This window comes from Nothoprocta perdicaria, unplaced genomic scaffold (assembly GCF_003342845.1).
Source record: "Nothoprocta perdicaria isolate Ctin4 unplaced genomic scaffold, notPer1 scaffold_24, whole genome shotgun sequence".
Lineage (NCBI taxonomy): Eukaryota > Metazoa > Chordata > Aves > Tinamiformes > Tinamidae > Nothoprocta > Nothoprocta perdicaria.
This window is the reverse complement of record NW_020455466.1, coordinates 2217775-2231746: the sequence shown is the minus strand read 5'-3', so window position 1 is coordinate 2231746 and position 13972 is coordinate 2217775. Positions and strand designations below refer to the sequence as shown.

The window sequence follows — 13972 nt, the reverse complement described above, 5'->3', positions numbered from 1 at the left end:
AGAGAAGGTCAATGCAAAGTGSCCTGCAAATGTATTTTGAGCACGCTCAAAAGAAAACTTCCTATTGTCTTTTCACATCTGTGCTGCACAGCCAGACTCCTCAAATGCATTCTTTGGTCTCTGGGATCGTTTTACTGTTGACCTTTTCTAGCCAAAATTCCCATGCCCCGTTCTGAGGTGGCATGGACCAGAAGCTGGTGCTCTGCCCTGAGCACATAGGAGCTTCCCCCTGGACAGAGCAGCAGTGGCCCTAACTCTGTGCTAGGGAACTGCTAAGGGGACTGCAGTCCTAGGGATGGGGTTCAGCCCATCAGGCTCTTCACATCAGCTGCTGAATCACGTGGTGGCAGATTGGGGTCCTGCTGGCCTAAATTTGAACTTGTGACATGAGGTAAAAATAAAAAGAAGAGAAAAAAAAAAATCCCTCTGTATTGCATTACTGAATCCCTGAGGCATCAAGGTTGCACTCTGTCCCTCTGTGCGCTCAGCCAAGAGGATTTAGCATCGAATTCCAAAATGTTGTCACCTGAAATGTTCCTGAAAGAAAAATAAAAATTCCATAGAATCAGGAATGAGATTACTTTAGCATCTAGACATCTTTGAGGTGACTTTTAGCTTTTAGTACAGATAGTACAACACGTCTGGCTGTGTATTTTTGCCTTGGCCTTGTAACTAATGATACATAAAATGTGAAAAACTTCTATTGACAACTCAAATGAGTTGAAAACTGGAATAAAATGAAAGGAAAATGTCAGTCATGTTTTAAAAGAAGCACACACTTATTTTCATAGATTATTCATATAAGGGCAAATCTCACTCTATAAGGACCTAATGAATAGTAAATATTTTTCCTCAATTTAATTAACATTTCAAGCTAATTGTTTTAGATTATTATTTAGAGGTCTACCATGCTGGAGAAATTGGTTGCAGTCTGATGAAAAAATGGGAAGGACTTATTGTTTGATTGCTCAAAAATATGAAATATAAATTATGAAACTTTGAAGGGAAATAAAATCTATAAAATAAAAATCAGATATGTTTTACATAGTTAGCTCGTTCACTCTGTTTGCCTGTATTTCTTAWCAGAAAAAAAAATGTTTTCCTAGTACTCTGTCCTTATTTCCTTATACTGTCTTAACGGATAGTTCTTCTTCCCAATTATATTCTCAAATATGTATAAATATTATGAAGTACTGATTTATTATCTTTAAGCCTATCCGCCCGTGCTCTGGCAGTTCTCTGCTGTTCTTAGCACTTTTTTACAGTAAGACGAGTGGCTTAACCTCAGTGAGAGTCCTTTTCTGATCAGCACCGTGTAAATCCCGGCAGACCTACAAACCTCCAGTGGGGAGGCTAGCAAGCTGCAGGAAGCTCTCCCAAAGGGCAGGGAAGGAAAGGGAGATTGGGAGGATTAAAGCCATCGACCAGCTCAACAGAATTTCTGGTTCTACTGAGGTCAATACTCTTCTGATCCATGGCTCACACTGCTTCTCTGACCCCAGACAAATGTTACATTGCACTTACCTGGAAGTGTCTGAGTAATCCAGGGAAGAAACAGAAGACACACAGGTGCCAGAAATATTAAGTCGGGATCCTTATATAGTCCAGTGTTGCTCGGTAAACATTTTGTGATCAATATCTCTACTGTGATTGTTATTTTGGGGCTGATCATTTTTCTTAGCACAAACATGCCAGTACTTGGCTTGAAATCTTAGTCTGTTTCCTTGTGGTTAGATCATGGCCCCAGCCAGTCCTTCTTGGCACTGATCCCTACGGCTCCTCTACCCTCACCACAGCCTGGGTACAACCCTTTACTTTAGTGGTGAGTAATCCTGTTAAATAGGAGTCTGTTTCTTTGTGAAGAGGTATTTTTCTTTCATTCGTATAAAAATAGCAGGGAGAATTAATTCTGTAAGGGAAATTGGGAGGGGGAACTGGGTCAGAAATCTTTTAGGGCTGTGTGCTAGATGGAGCCTGGGAAACAGGTATTTGTTCTATATATTTGACTATATAATACAAACCTGAGTGATTAAAGCAAGCAAATACTTTCTGTAATACTTCTCTGTAATTTCATTTACTCTGAATTTTCTCCATTTAGCTTTTAATTTCTTTCCACTTTTGTTAAACAGAATTTAAAGCACCCTTTTGTTAGCAATTGTGACAATATCCTCCAAAATTAAAATGAAAGAAACGGAGCATGTATGCATCCTTTCTGTATCTTTTCATTTAAATTGCTTTGTGTCACACGTGTCACTTTCAATTTTACCATCTGAAGAATAAACAAACCATTGTAGTCTTAAAAATCTGTTCAAAAATTTTTGGCAGGAATAAAAGACTAAATTAATTTTCATTGTTGGGGAGGTTTCCCAACAAGCAGCTTTACTGTTTCTTTTTGCCTCCAGCCAACAACTAAAGATCAGTTATAAAACTGTATACAAATGCTTCCATGTATTGAAAGAACAATATTTTGACACTCAGTGGCACAAGCAAAAAAAGAAAACAAAACAAAAACGTAGACAGCAGTAATTTCACTTCTGATAATGCAGTGAGGACATTATGTATTCACCTGAAGTGTAGGTGAAAAACCTCATGTTGCATTAACAGGGAAGGTTATTCAGAGCGTGGCCTCTAAAGTGTATCTGAATAATAATGCTTGTGGTTTTGGTTAATAAAATTGCCTACTAACATTTCATGAGTTCTTGTGGAGAATTGTAAAACAATTGGGCTATCTGCTTACACAAGGAAAGTTACACGGTATTTCCTCGTATTTCCTACTGATGTGAGAGGGCTTTTGTTTCAAAAGACATTGATACTGTTTTCATTCAAGATGCTCCACAGAGATTATCAGGTATTTTATTATCATAGTAACTTTATAATTGTTAGATTATTATCTTCAAATATATCATCTATAACCTTTTAACTTAAGAAAAATAATGGAACTGAGCATAATTTGACTCTAGGAAGTTCACATGTGCAGCCAAACTTCACGATTTGACTGAATCACCAAGCATGCTTCAGATCGCTTCTGTGGCGATTTAGCAACTGTAACTTTGAAAATCTGTGAGAAAGTTTATCAAATTAGCTGTGATATATTCTCTAAAGCTATATCCTTTCAGTAAGCTATATCCATTCAGCAAAAATGATTTTTATTGTTGCTGTTTATTTACAGTCTTGARATTCTTAAAATAAATTTCCCTCCCATTTTTTTCTTTTTCCTTAAGTAATGTGTTTTTCCTCTCAGAGGAAAATATTTTCATCTTGAACCTGTTCTATCTTCTCTTTCTTACCTTCTTTATATAGTGATATAGCTTTCTTAGCTGTGCAAACATCACTCCTCTGAATGGAAGCAGCAGCAACAAGCACTCAGTGTCCCCTGTCAGTAGAAAGGATAACACTAAAAGAGAGCTTTGTAAAGAGACATTGGATTCTTTATGTTCAACTATCAAGGAAGACGCATACCAAAATGCCATATTTAAACTGCCAAAATCTGATAGATATGCCAATGGTACTCAGGAATGCTTTTTCATGAATGGAGCTTTCCTGAGCTGCACTGCCATCCTGCCCTGATGCCAATATGGCCAATATGGGTGGTATGGGAAAGCGGGACAATTTCTCTCCAGGGGGGAGGAGGAAGCAAGTGTCCTGCACTTTACGTCACCACCTCCCTTGCCATAGGTTCTCAGAGGGTGTTGAGCTGATGAAAAGCACCTCAGCTCTGTTTTCATGGTAGACATTGGCCTCAGTGACAAATTTCAGCATCTTTGACATACAAACCATAACTAGTAAGGTGCTTGCTTATTGGGATGGCAGCTTTCTTTTTTGGCTAACTAAAAAAAAAAAAAAAAGTTTTATAGCAGGAAAAGGAACATGAGAACACATTGATTATGCATATTCCCATATTCCTGCTGTCACTGTCTCCTTGGCAGCACGTCCCTGTGGTTTTCTCTGGCAGGAATCTTCCTGCTGCATCTGCCTTGCCTTAGAACATTGTCAGAAATGAGCACTAATGCAATAGGCATTACTTAGCCTGAGCTCCCATTGTGGTAAGGAGCATGGGACTGTGCCCAAAGGTTTCATGTTGGCATGCAAGCAGGATCAGCTTATGCTTCACTCTGGTCATAAGACTTATTCTGCTGCTGCTTGAGCTGCGCTAGTTTTTCATCCTTGTTCGCTATGCCCATGTTGTGTATAGAACATGAGTAAGGAGTTTTGGGTTTTGGCTCTTTTCCCTTTGTACTGTGTTGTATTTATGTATCACTGTCTCTTTAGGTAATCTCTTTATATAACATGCTCATGTCTACTGGGTACACCCAGTAYACACCTATGCTTTTAACAATTGCAGAAGTCAATCAGATGTGGGTGACTCAGCCCGTGCAGCACCTCTTCTTCCTTCTCTGTCTTTCCAGAAGTAATCAAGTAGATAAACGAGAAGTCAGTTKGAGTTCAGAGCTCTCAGCCAGTGTCCTCAGTCTCACTTTTCTAAGGCGCAATTGTGGGCATTTCTGTAGCAGCTTCAGAAACCACAGCCAGTCGGCTGTGTTGTGTCAGGAGGGTCCGGGTGGTGGCATCTGGAACTGCTTCACATGCAGGCAGACAGGAAGTGTGTGGGCATGACATCTGCCCGCATTGCACAGTGCAGAAGATGCAGAGCAGCTTTGTTCCACGCCAGTGCCATTGAGCTGGGACAATGCAGAGAGGGAGGTGATACAATAGCCCTGTCTTCTGTGSCACAGAGGGACTAGTCCCTCATGATGCATGCAGGAACGGCAGTCACGTCAGGCCTTTGTGCTCGCCATATGGGGAGAAGGTTCTCCTTGCTGCCACATCCATGTAAAGGCTCATCATGCTTTGGCCCAGACTGCTCAATTCTCCTTCKCAGTGGTGACCCCAGCAGGATAGCTAGGTTTGGGATCACTGGAGAGTACCATGTCCAACCCACTGAATTCTTCTGCCCACTTCTAGACAATAGAGTATAGAATACTGTAAAGACATGATTTCTATAAATGGTGATAATGTACTTTGGGGTCTCTCTGGGTGGTAATGTTTTCTGACTTAGTCAGAAATTGCTCCCTAATTGTTGACAGCCTTGAGGTAACCCATGCCCTCCAAAAAGTGATAAGTAAGTACAGCTAGACATTCACCAGCCTCTGCTTCTTTGTCTTTGAAACACATGGACAATGCACCCTGCGTAAGTCTACAGCTATCTGTTCCATCTCCTAAAGTAAACATTACTGATTTGATTTGATTTTTGTACATGTGGTAAATACAGAGAAGTTTGAAGTTCTTTGTATAATACTTAGAAATATGTATGATATTGTTTTTTTGACATTATAGATGTTGAAATAAAAGTGCTCTATAACAGTGGAGGGCAACAGGATTGTTTTCCATATAGCACATTATGTGTCTCTGTTTAGCCATCTCTGTTTAGGGTCTGGCGTGAGATAAGAAATAAGACAAGACTTTAATGATTCTTTTTAAAAATCAACCTTTATTTCTAGAGCAGAAATCTTTGGTCATGCTTTAAAGTCTCTGAAAATTGGATTTGTTTCTCCTTTTTTTCTTAAATAGATACCCAATTCAAGGCTCATTTTAACAATATACAGCACTGGAGTAGTCACTGAAAGGAAAGAATCAAATAAATAGAATTAAACATAACCTCGACTAACATGTCTTTGTTATCCATGGATGATAGCCCAGTTAATAAATGTTTTCTCACTGAGATGGCAGACTGGAAGCTAATGGTGAAATACAACATACTCGAGATGCTCAAGACAAGCATACCTATAATAATCATATAGAAGTGTCATGCACAGAATGAGTCTATATGGGAGTTAGGGTAATGCAGTCTAGGTTTTCCTCTTCACTAGCCCAGGTGTGAACATTTATGCAAGGTAGAGAATTGGGGCAGGGAGAGGACTCTTCATGTTTTGGATATGTTGCTTGAAATTGATGCTTACAACTGGCAAGGGGCTGTAGATAGAAAAGGCAAGAGGAAAAGATGAAGAAGAACAGATTTTGGCAGAAGAGGTGGTTCAGGCATGCAGAATAGATATCCTAGTCCACATAATCATAAAAGTGTGTCTGTTTGCTAGAGTTGCTACATATCTCTCTCTGGTTAGGTTTCTGTCTTTAAATAGTGACATAGTATTGCCTTTAGACTTTGTGAGTCAGTAGACCAGAGCCAAAAAGAGTTCAAATATGAAAAATATGTTTTGTTACATTTGCCCTTAAAGGAATAGTCTTTTCTTAAGAGAGACAATCTGAATGGTTTCCATAATAATTTCTCATCCTTTTCAGCATCTGCCCACATTTTGTTAACTGAAACAAGGGATAGCAGAAGAGTTCTTGACTTGCTGTCAGCCTGTCCAGGAAAGACTTTACAAAGCCACAGCAGATTTGGGAGTATAAGAAAGTGGAATTCTACTTTCCCGCACAACAAAAATGCCCAAAAAATATGACTTTGTGATGGTTAAAAGATAGCTGAGAGCTGAAACTGGGCAGCATTTCTATCACAGTCCAGCCCTGTCATGGGTCATGTGGTTCAGCATGTGAACAGGAAGGTAAGAAGGGGTGAACTTTTGCCTCAGTTGCGCAGTCCATCAAAGAATAAATGGACCAAATCACTCTGCAGCTGTATAAGGAGGTGAACGGCTGAATACCTCTCACACAGAGGCCTTTGTGTTCTGGCCATGATCTAGCATTATGATGGGCCACACCAGGCTGGGRCTTTGTAGCAATTACTGACCCATTATCACGCTAGAACATGAGATCATTTATCTTCTAATTCAGAGTGTCAGCTGTTCTTCATTTACCAGTCAATAACCATTAATTACTTTCAGTGGAAATTTAAACAAAGCTTTTCCCCTCTGTTAAAACCAGTAAGCCATTCAGTAACGACAAATAAACCCGGAGCTGTATCTCCCCCTTTCCTCTCACTCTCAGCCCGGAGTTTGGTACAATATGAACTCTTAAAGGAAATGCCTAGAAATTGATGGGTCAAGGGCCTTTAATAGTCACACGGGGGGCAGAAGAAAAGGCACATTCCTGCCTCTTACTGTAGGGAAAGCATATAGCTGCTACTAGTCCCCAGGTTTCTGACTGGTTGCATAGGTTGTACCTGTGGAAATGACTATTTGAACGCAGAGTTTGTCCACAATTTGCCTGTCCTCTGCTTACATTTAATTTTTTAACAGATTGTTCATGCAGACCCGCTCAAAGTAGTATAATTTGCTGGCCTTCCTCGAAGTGAAACAGAATTATCAGTTACGTTGTTTGTAATGATTAGTGTGTCCATTTCTTCATACCTGATTTGCCTGAGATAATTGTGAATGCCAACGATTGTGAATGCCAGAAAAAAACAAAAGAATCAACAGTAAGAGATTCTCAAGTAATCATTAATCTAAACATTCTTTCCTGATAGGAGTTGAGGCAAAAATTGCTTTTAGCAACTGTATTTAGCAACTGTGTTTTTTGATTGCTAAGATGACCCTGCAGAAATGTATTACAGTTTAAACAGGACTTCTAGGAAGGTAAATGTTGCTCTTTGAAATGGTAGAAAAGAGGGGGTAAATCCAAATGCATAAAAGGTGGTTGGCTAGGTTTGGATTTTTTTGATCTTATTTTGCAGCTACCTCCTTCTTTGCACTTCTTATTTTAAAACAGCAGACAAGGAAGTTCCAAATTTTATATATTAATACACAAAATTAATTTACAAATACCTGAAGGACTCACTGGATTGCTTATATCTCAACATAAGAGCCTGTGCTAAAATTGTGTCCAAAGAATTACAATATTGAGATTTTTAAAAGTGGTAGGATGCCAAAAAGCATCATAACTCTGATCATGCTTTTACCAGTAAATGTGATTTGCCTGTTACATCTCTGAAAAGCTTGATGTGTGTGTACATTTCAAACAAAATATAAAGTCAGGAGGAGAATCTGTACTGTAAATTTGGACTGTGATTTACCAACTATCCAATCCTGAAAATCCTTATTCACTCAAGTAGTGCCTTCCCACAGAAAGCAGCTTGTTGTGCTCACATGGGCTTCTTAAGAATAGCTGAAGGTTGATGAAATCCATGGCTAGGCTAGGGGCACGCCTACCAATGACTTATTTTGAAAATGTCTTTTACCTTTCTGTGAAGCTGTGCTACTGTGAATCATACAAGTTTGTCCCATCACAAAGAAGGAATTGGTGATTTAGCATGACCTCTCAAATCAGCAGGGAAACCCCAGTGTTCCAAGAAAGCTAATAGGAGTGAGGGAAGTTAAGACATCTCCTGCCCACAAGAGGAGTTTCATCAGCCAGTCGGGTATTTCTGCGTCATTGGCTGGGATGCTCAGCCCTGGAAAGGAAAAATAAAGTTGCTGCCATTGTCCTGCCCAGCAGGTCATATCCCTAAAGCACAATTAATGTCAAGGACTTACACAGCAGTTGCCTGAAACTCAGCCTTCCATGCACGTTCACGATGCAAAAAGGTTGAAAAGGAACATGTTAATAAAATCTTGTCAAAACTTTGAAAGATGCATGAAATAATAACTAGGAAGAAAAATGTCTTGCAAACAGAACCGTTTAAGTGGAATGTATCTCCTTGCTATGCTAGATGCTGATTTATTAAGAAGTGGAGGGAGAAAAAAAAATCGGACATTTCAGGTGGTATTTACTAAGAGAAATGGAGCTGTCCCAAAGCTTTTATTAATCTGATTTGCAGAGTATCCACTACTCTCGAGGGACCTACTAAAGTTGTTTTCTTTAAAGCTTATGTGAAGAGGTCAATGCAAATAGCATTGTGGATTATCCTGGGAGAAGATGGCAGTTCTTTTTAGCATATGGAGAGAAAGTTGAGTTATTTTCTTTCCCTTCTCTGATTATTTATTAAATGAAGATCATGCCATACAGGTATTACTCTCTTCCCTTCCAAAGGAAATGAAGTTTTTGCATCATTTTGATTGATGTAAGGCAATAATTATTTTGTCCACCTACTAGGCAGTAGAGCAGTCTAGTGGCTAGAGCAGCAGTTYGCACATCAGAGGACTGGAATTCCTTGTTGCTGAGATGTACCTGCTGCGATACCTCAGACACGTTCTCTGCCTCTTTTCCCATCTGCTTCCCTGTTGATTGAGGCAGCAAGCCCCCCGGGATGCTGCCCATCCATCATCCTGTGTCAGTGGGAGGGGACCCTGGAAGGCTTTGCTTTGGGAAGCAAGAGGGCTCCCCTGAAATGCAAAAATGCTGATGATCTCAAGAAGTTGTGCTTCAGAACCAACTGTGATCTTTGTCACTGTGCAGGTAGCTTTCTGAAGGAGAAATGCTAATGGTTGTCTCACTTTTCTATTAGGGTTTCCCTGTTGCTGTGTCAAAAAGTTTATATTTCTGTTTAATTTATTATCAAAAGAGAAGGTGACTGCTAGAGGACTTTGCTCTGTGGCATTCAGTACATAATCAACAGGATAAAAAGATGATTTTGGTCAAATACATTGTTGACTGTTCTTAGTTATGTTATTACTTATTCTTAATTATTACCTCAATTTAGCCAAAACAACAACAGAAAAAGACTCAAGTAAGTGTCAAAGGAACCCATATTTTCTCATGGTGTCAAAGCGTTTGGAATTTTTCTGTGACAGTCAAGAGCACTTTCGATGGAAGGATTGTAATATTTTTTTGTCCTCGCCATATCTTTGTTGATCCATGTAATGTTTTAAGTGAATCCATACTCTCGAGCAAGTCTCAGTGTTCAAAAATAAACGTATAAAAGTCTCTCCTGCAGAACCCCCTGCTGTGAAACAAATTGAAAGTCAAGTATAGCATTGTTTCCTATAATAAGCAATAATTGAACCCTTTGCAGAGTTGTACTGACCTGCTGAATAACCGTCACATTAGGAAAGTGCTAATTTCCCTAGCATGATATGTGTATAGYTATCTCCAAATCAAAAATGCAGTAATATAATATCATGTACAAGAGGCCAGTTACATATGCGCTGAACCTGGCTTTATTTGTCTTTCCACAGGCAATGTGGCTGATGTTGCAAACAGATGAGCCAGAAGACTTTGTCATAGCCACTGGGGAGGTCCACAGCGTCCGTGAATTTGTGGAGAAGTCATTTAAGCACATTGGCAAAACMATTGTGTGAGTATGAACATGAGAGAGTAGCCACAGGCTGAACATTTATAACCTGCTGCCAATGCTGTGTTACAGAGCATTTTTTCTCTACTTTCTTATTTTTTCCTACTTGCTTTCTAATTTGATAACATGAGGCTTTCTGGGCATCAATGACTACGGCAGAGGGTAAGTCCACTATAAGAAAAAGCAGGAGGGTAGATCATAATTTTTTGCTTCCACCTCTTCATTCTCTGTTCTCTCATTCACTCCCTGTCCTGGGGGACAGATACTCTTTTAAAGATGTGAGTATTAAGCTCTGTTCATCAGTCTGCTGCAAAAAAGATGTTTCGTGCCCTAATCTCCATTTAACTGTTCCCCAAATCCAGGATATCCCCTCAGTTACACTCCCATTCTTTCCTATCGAAAGAGATGACACCTGCCAACCCTGCTCTTTTCCACATGTCAGTCCATTCAGCCACAGCACAAGGATTATGTAGCAGCTCACCCTACATTCCTATTAGCTCTTGTCCTATCAAGCCATAAAAATGTTGMGCAGTGGGTGCAGAATGTTTACAATGCATATTCCACATAGTTTGATGGAAAATACAAAATTCCTTCTCAAGACCATATAATAAAACCAGGATGGCTTGGTGAGCGCTTTCCGTAATTTATATTTTTATTGTTTATTATTTTTTCAATTTCCCTCCTTCTGTATCTTCTCTGGGCCCCATGCATCAACATACCAATCTCAGCTGGAAAAGGGAGAGGAAAGCCACAGGCTCTTCCATGACGCTAGCGCCAAGGCTGTTCCTCAGGCCATCAAAGTCACTTGTGCAGCTGGTGAACTTTTGACAGGGCCAATAAGTTTTACTTGGGAACAAAAACTTGACAAATTCAATAAATATGCAGAAGTGCACAGATATATACAATAYTATTTGAACAGCCAGTGGGTGGCTGGGGAGGTAATAATATTTTCTCCTCAATGAGTTTTTAGTCTGGTTTCAATTTCTGGCATCAACTTTAAGGAAAAAAAAATCTGATAGAGGGAGGGAGACTGTATAAGAAGAATTTCTAACCCAAAAGCCCAGTTCTGGAATATGTTTCTCTCCATATTTTTAGTGTCTCTTGACACTGTGATGCCCCTGTTTGATCACACATTGCTCAATATGCCTTAGCAGCAGTGAGGTTTGAGAGGCTAAGGGGGCAGAGGGTAGTGGGAACCCTGTTAATTGCATTCTTTTTCTTATTCTTTTTTTTTAACTCTTTTTCTGTACTTTTGCTTCTTGTCTTTATAAGCTACTTCTCCCTAATAAACATTGATATGAACTGAAGAATGACTGTGTTAAAACAATGGTGAAACAGAATTATATGGTGTAGATGTGCTTGTTCCATACAAATTATACATCTGATGTCAAGATTTTTTTTGTTTTTTTCTTGCCCTACCCAGCAATGCTTTGCAAAAGGAAAAATGACTGTTTGGTGAGCAACATTTTTTTTTTGACTTGCTTACCTAAAATTAGAAGTTGAAATATCTAAGTCAGTAGTTATACACAAATCTTATGATTTGCAAATGTTCTCATTACTCATAGTTTCATTTGATATTAGTAAATTTATCCATTAGTTTAAAATTTAGCTCCTTGTTTTGCTGTTAGTCTTATAAGTCTCCATTTCCCAAGACTGATAAATAATCATGTGTTTTCCAGAAAGTAAAACTCTAGAAAAATGTAAGGGAAGAATGAGGATTATTCAGAAGCAAGTGAAAATACTTTTATGAATGGCTTCTGTTATATAAAAAATAGTGGAGAGTTACTTAAGATTTGATTGGTCCTAATACACAGGATTTTCTGTCCCATTTGTTTGATTTCTTTATTCATGTGTTACAAAATGCTTTCATATAATGAACTGCAAACCATTCAGGCTGGTGATTATTGCGTTCCATGATTAAATTAAGACACCTAGTTGCAGGTTTTACTCTTGGTGAAATTTTATCACAATTATTTCAACTGATGATATAGAGCAGCTATTTTATTTGCACAGTGGCTTTTTTTTTTAATTAATCAATCAAAGTAATTTTCAAAAATGGTGTAATAGTCTATGTCACATCCACTGCCATGAATTTTTAGGAGCGTGTCTAAAAGCATCTAAATCCTTTTTAGAAATAGGGTTTGATTTGCTAATCTCCTTGGTTCTGTTGATTTTTTTCTTCGCTTTGTGTGGTRTATTAACTACATCCTTAAGTCAGTTATGAGTGTAATGTAAATACCTGTACATATGGTACTGAGGTGACATTTTACGTGCTGGTGACAATTTTCCTGCTATTTTGAGAGGAATGCAATCCTGATCTTTTTAGAAATAATTGAGCCAAGTTCCTTTCCCGTGCTCCCTGTTGGGGTCAGCACAAAAACTGATACTCTGCTCATCCTGGAGCTGTCACTCATCTTTCAAGCCACATGAGATTTAGACCTTTTTTTCAGGATCAGGAAAGTTGTCTTAAGGGTCTCCGTAATTTTTCTAGATGTCAGCTTGGCCTGTGCTTTTCCAGAGTGCACACACAGAGTCTCTCCCTACCCCGGCTCTCTTCTTGCCTGGAGGGCTGGTCGCCTCTCACGTTCTTTGAACCTCACCAAGGCTCTGTACTCGCACCTCCTGCARACTGACTGTGTCTCCTCCAGGGAGCCTGGCAGCAGAACTTTCAGTCTGCCCCTTCAATGTTGCAGGACTCCACAGCACCAGAATGGATCGTTGAATGGGAAGGCAAGCCAGGCTGCTTTCTTCCTCTCCCCCGATAGCTTAGGTGATTTTATTTTTTTGCATCTATTATGAAATTTATGAAATTTCACAGTCCCAAAAGCCTATCTGGGAAATTTCCTGGTGCCCTTTCCACTGCTGTACGTGCCAGCACAGCTTTCTTCCCCTTCCCTTTCAAAATTGATGGCAGGGTGGAGGAGATGCAGAGGCAATCACAAAGAATTGTAGCACCCCTAAGTATACAAGTGTGATGGGTTGAGTTTTGGCAGGGAGAACTGCAAAAGGGACAAAATCTCAGCTGTCACAACTTGATGTTACAGTAGAGTGAGCCTAGGGAATGAAAAGCGATTCTTACTGCCTTGCAACAACCTTAAAGTATATTTTTTTACATTCTTTTGTCTTCCTAACACATCCCATTAACTGAACATATATTAGCCCAAAAGTTCTTTCCAAAAAATAGCATATTATTCTGTTATAGCCAGTCATTACCACATGTTGAGAGTACATTTTCTGGCCAAAATATGACAGACAAGCTTTAATACGCTTTTGTAAATAATGACATGTACAGCTGCAATAGGCCTGATGGGTTCTCTCTCTGAAATGGACTGCAAAGTGTATGCAGAAGTTTATCTATGTTGTACTTTTTCATTTAACTCTTTTCTTACAAGGGAGAAATTCGAGACTAAACTTATGTAAACCTCTGAATCATTCAAATTCAGTCCTTTGTACTAACAGGAAAGCCTCTGAGCTACAAATATTTTCCCCCTATAAATATTACACTTTTTTTTTCTTTTACTTTCCCTTCTACTGACTACTAATTAAGCAATATTTGGGGGAAACACTTCCCGCCTATAATTTGAACTACAGCAGGGTAAACGAAACAGGCAAACGCTTGTCTTGACTAATTTTCTGTCATTAATCTTATTAAATTAGAACAGGATTGCAAAGATAGCCTGAAACCACTACAGCACTCTGAGTCCTTTGCAGGCTGCTAAAAAGACAGCTGTCGGTAAACGGAGAAAAATAAAGGGAAAGAAAGAAAGAAAGAAAGAAAGAAAGAAAGAAAGAAAGAAAGAAAGAAAGAAAGAAAGAAAGAAAGAAAGAAAGAAAGAAAGAAAGAAAGAA

General features: G+C 39.1%; 1 protein-coding gene across 1 annotated transcript in view; it reads left to right on the top strand.

Annotated features, from left to right (window-relative positions):
* Window positions 1-13972, top strand: part of GMDS (GDP-mannose 4,6-dehydratase) — a 399732-nt gene that overhangs the window by 311612 nt on the left and 74148 nt on the right. Inside the window, exon 8 of the mRNA XM_026039752.1 lies at window positions 10008-10126. Within this exon, the coding sequence (XP_025895537.1) occupies window positions 10008-10126 (119 nt within the window). The remainder of the gene's footprint in view (window positions 1-10007; window positions 10127-13972) is intronic.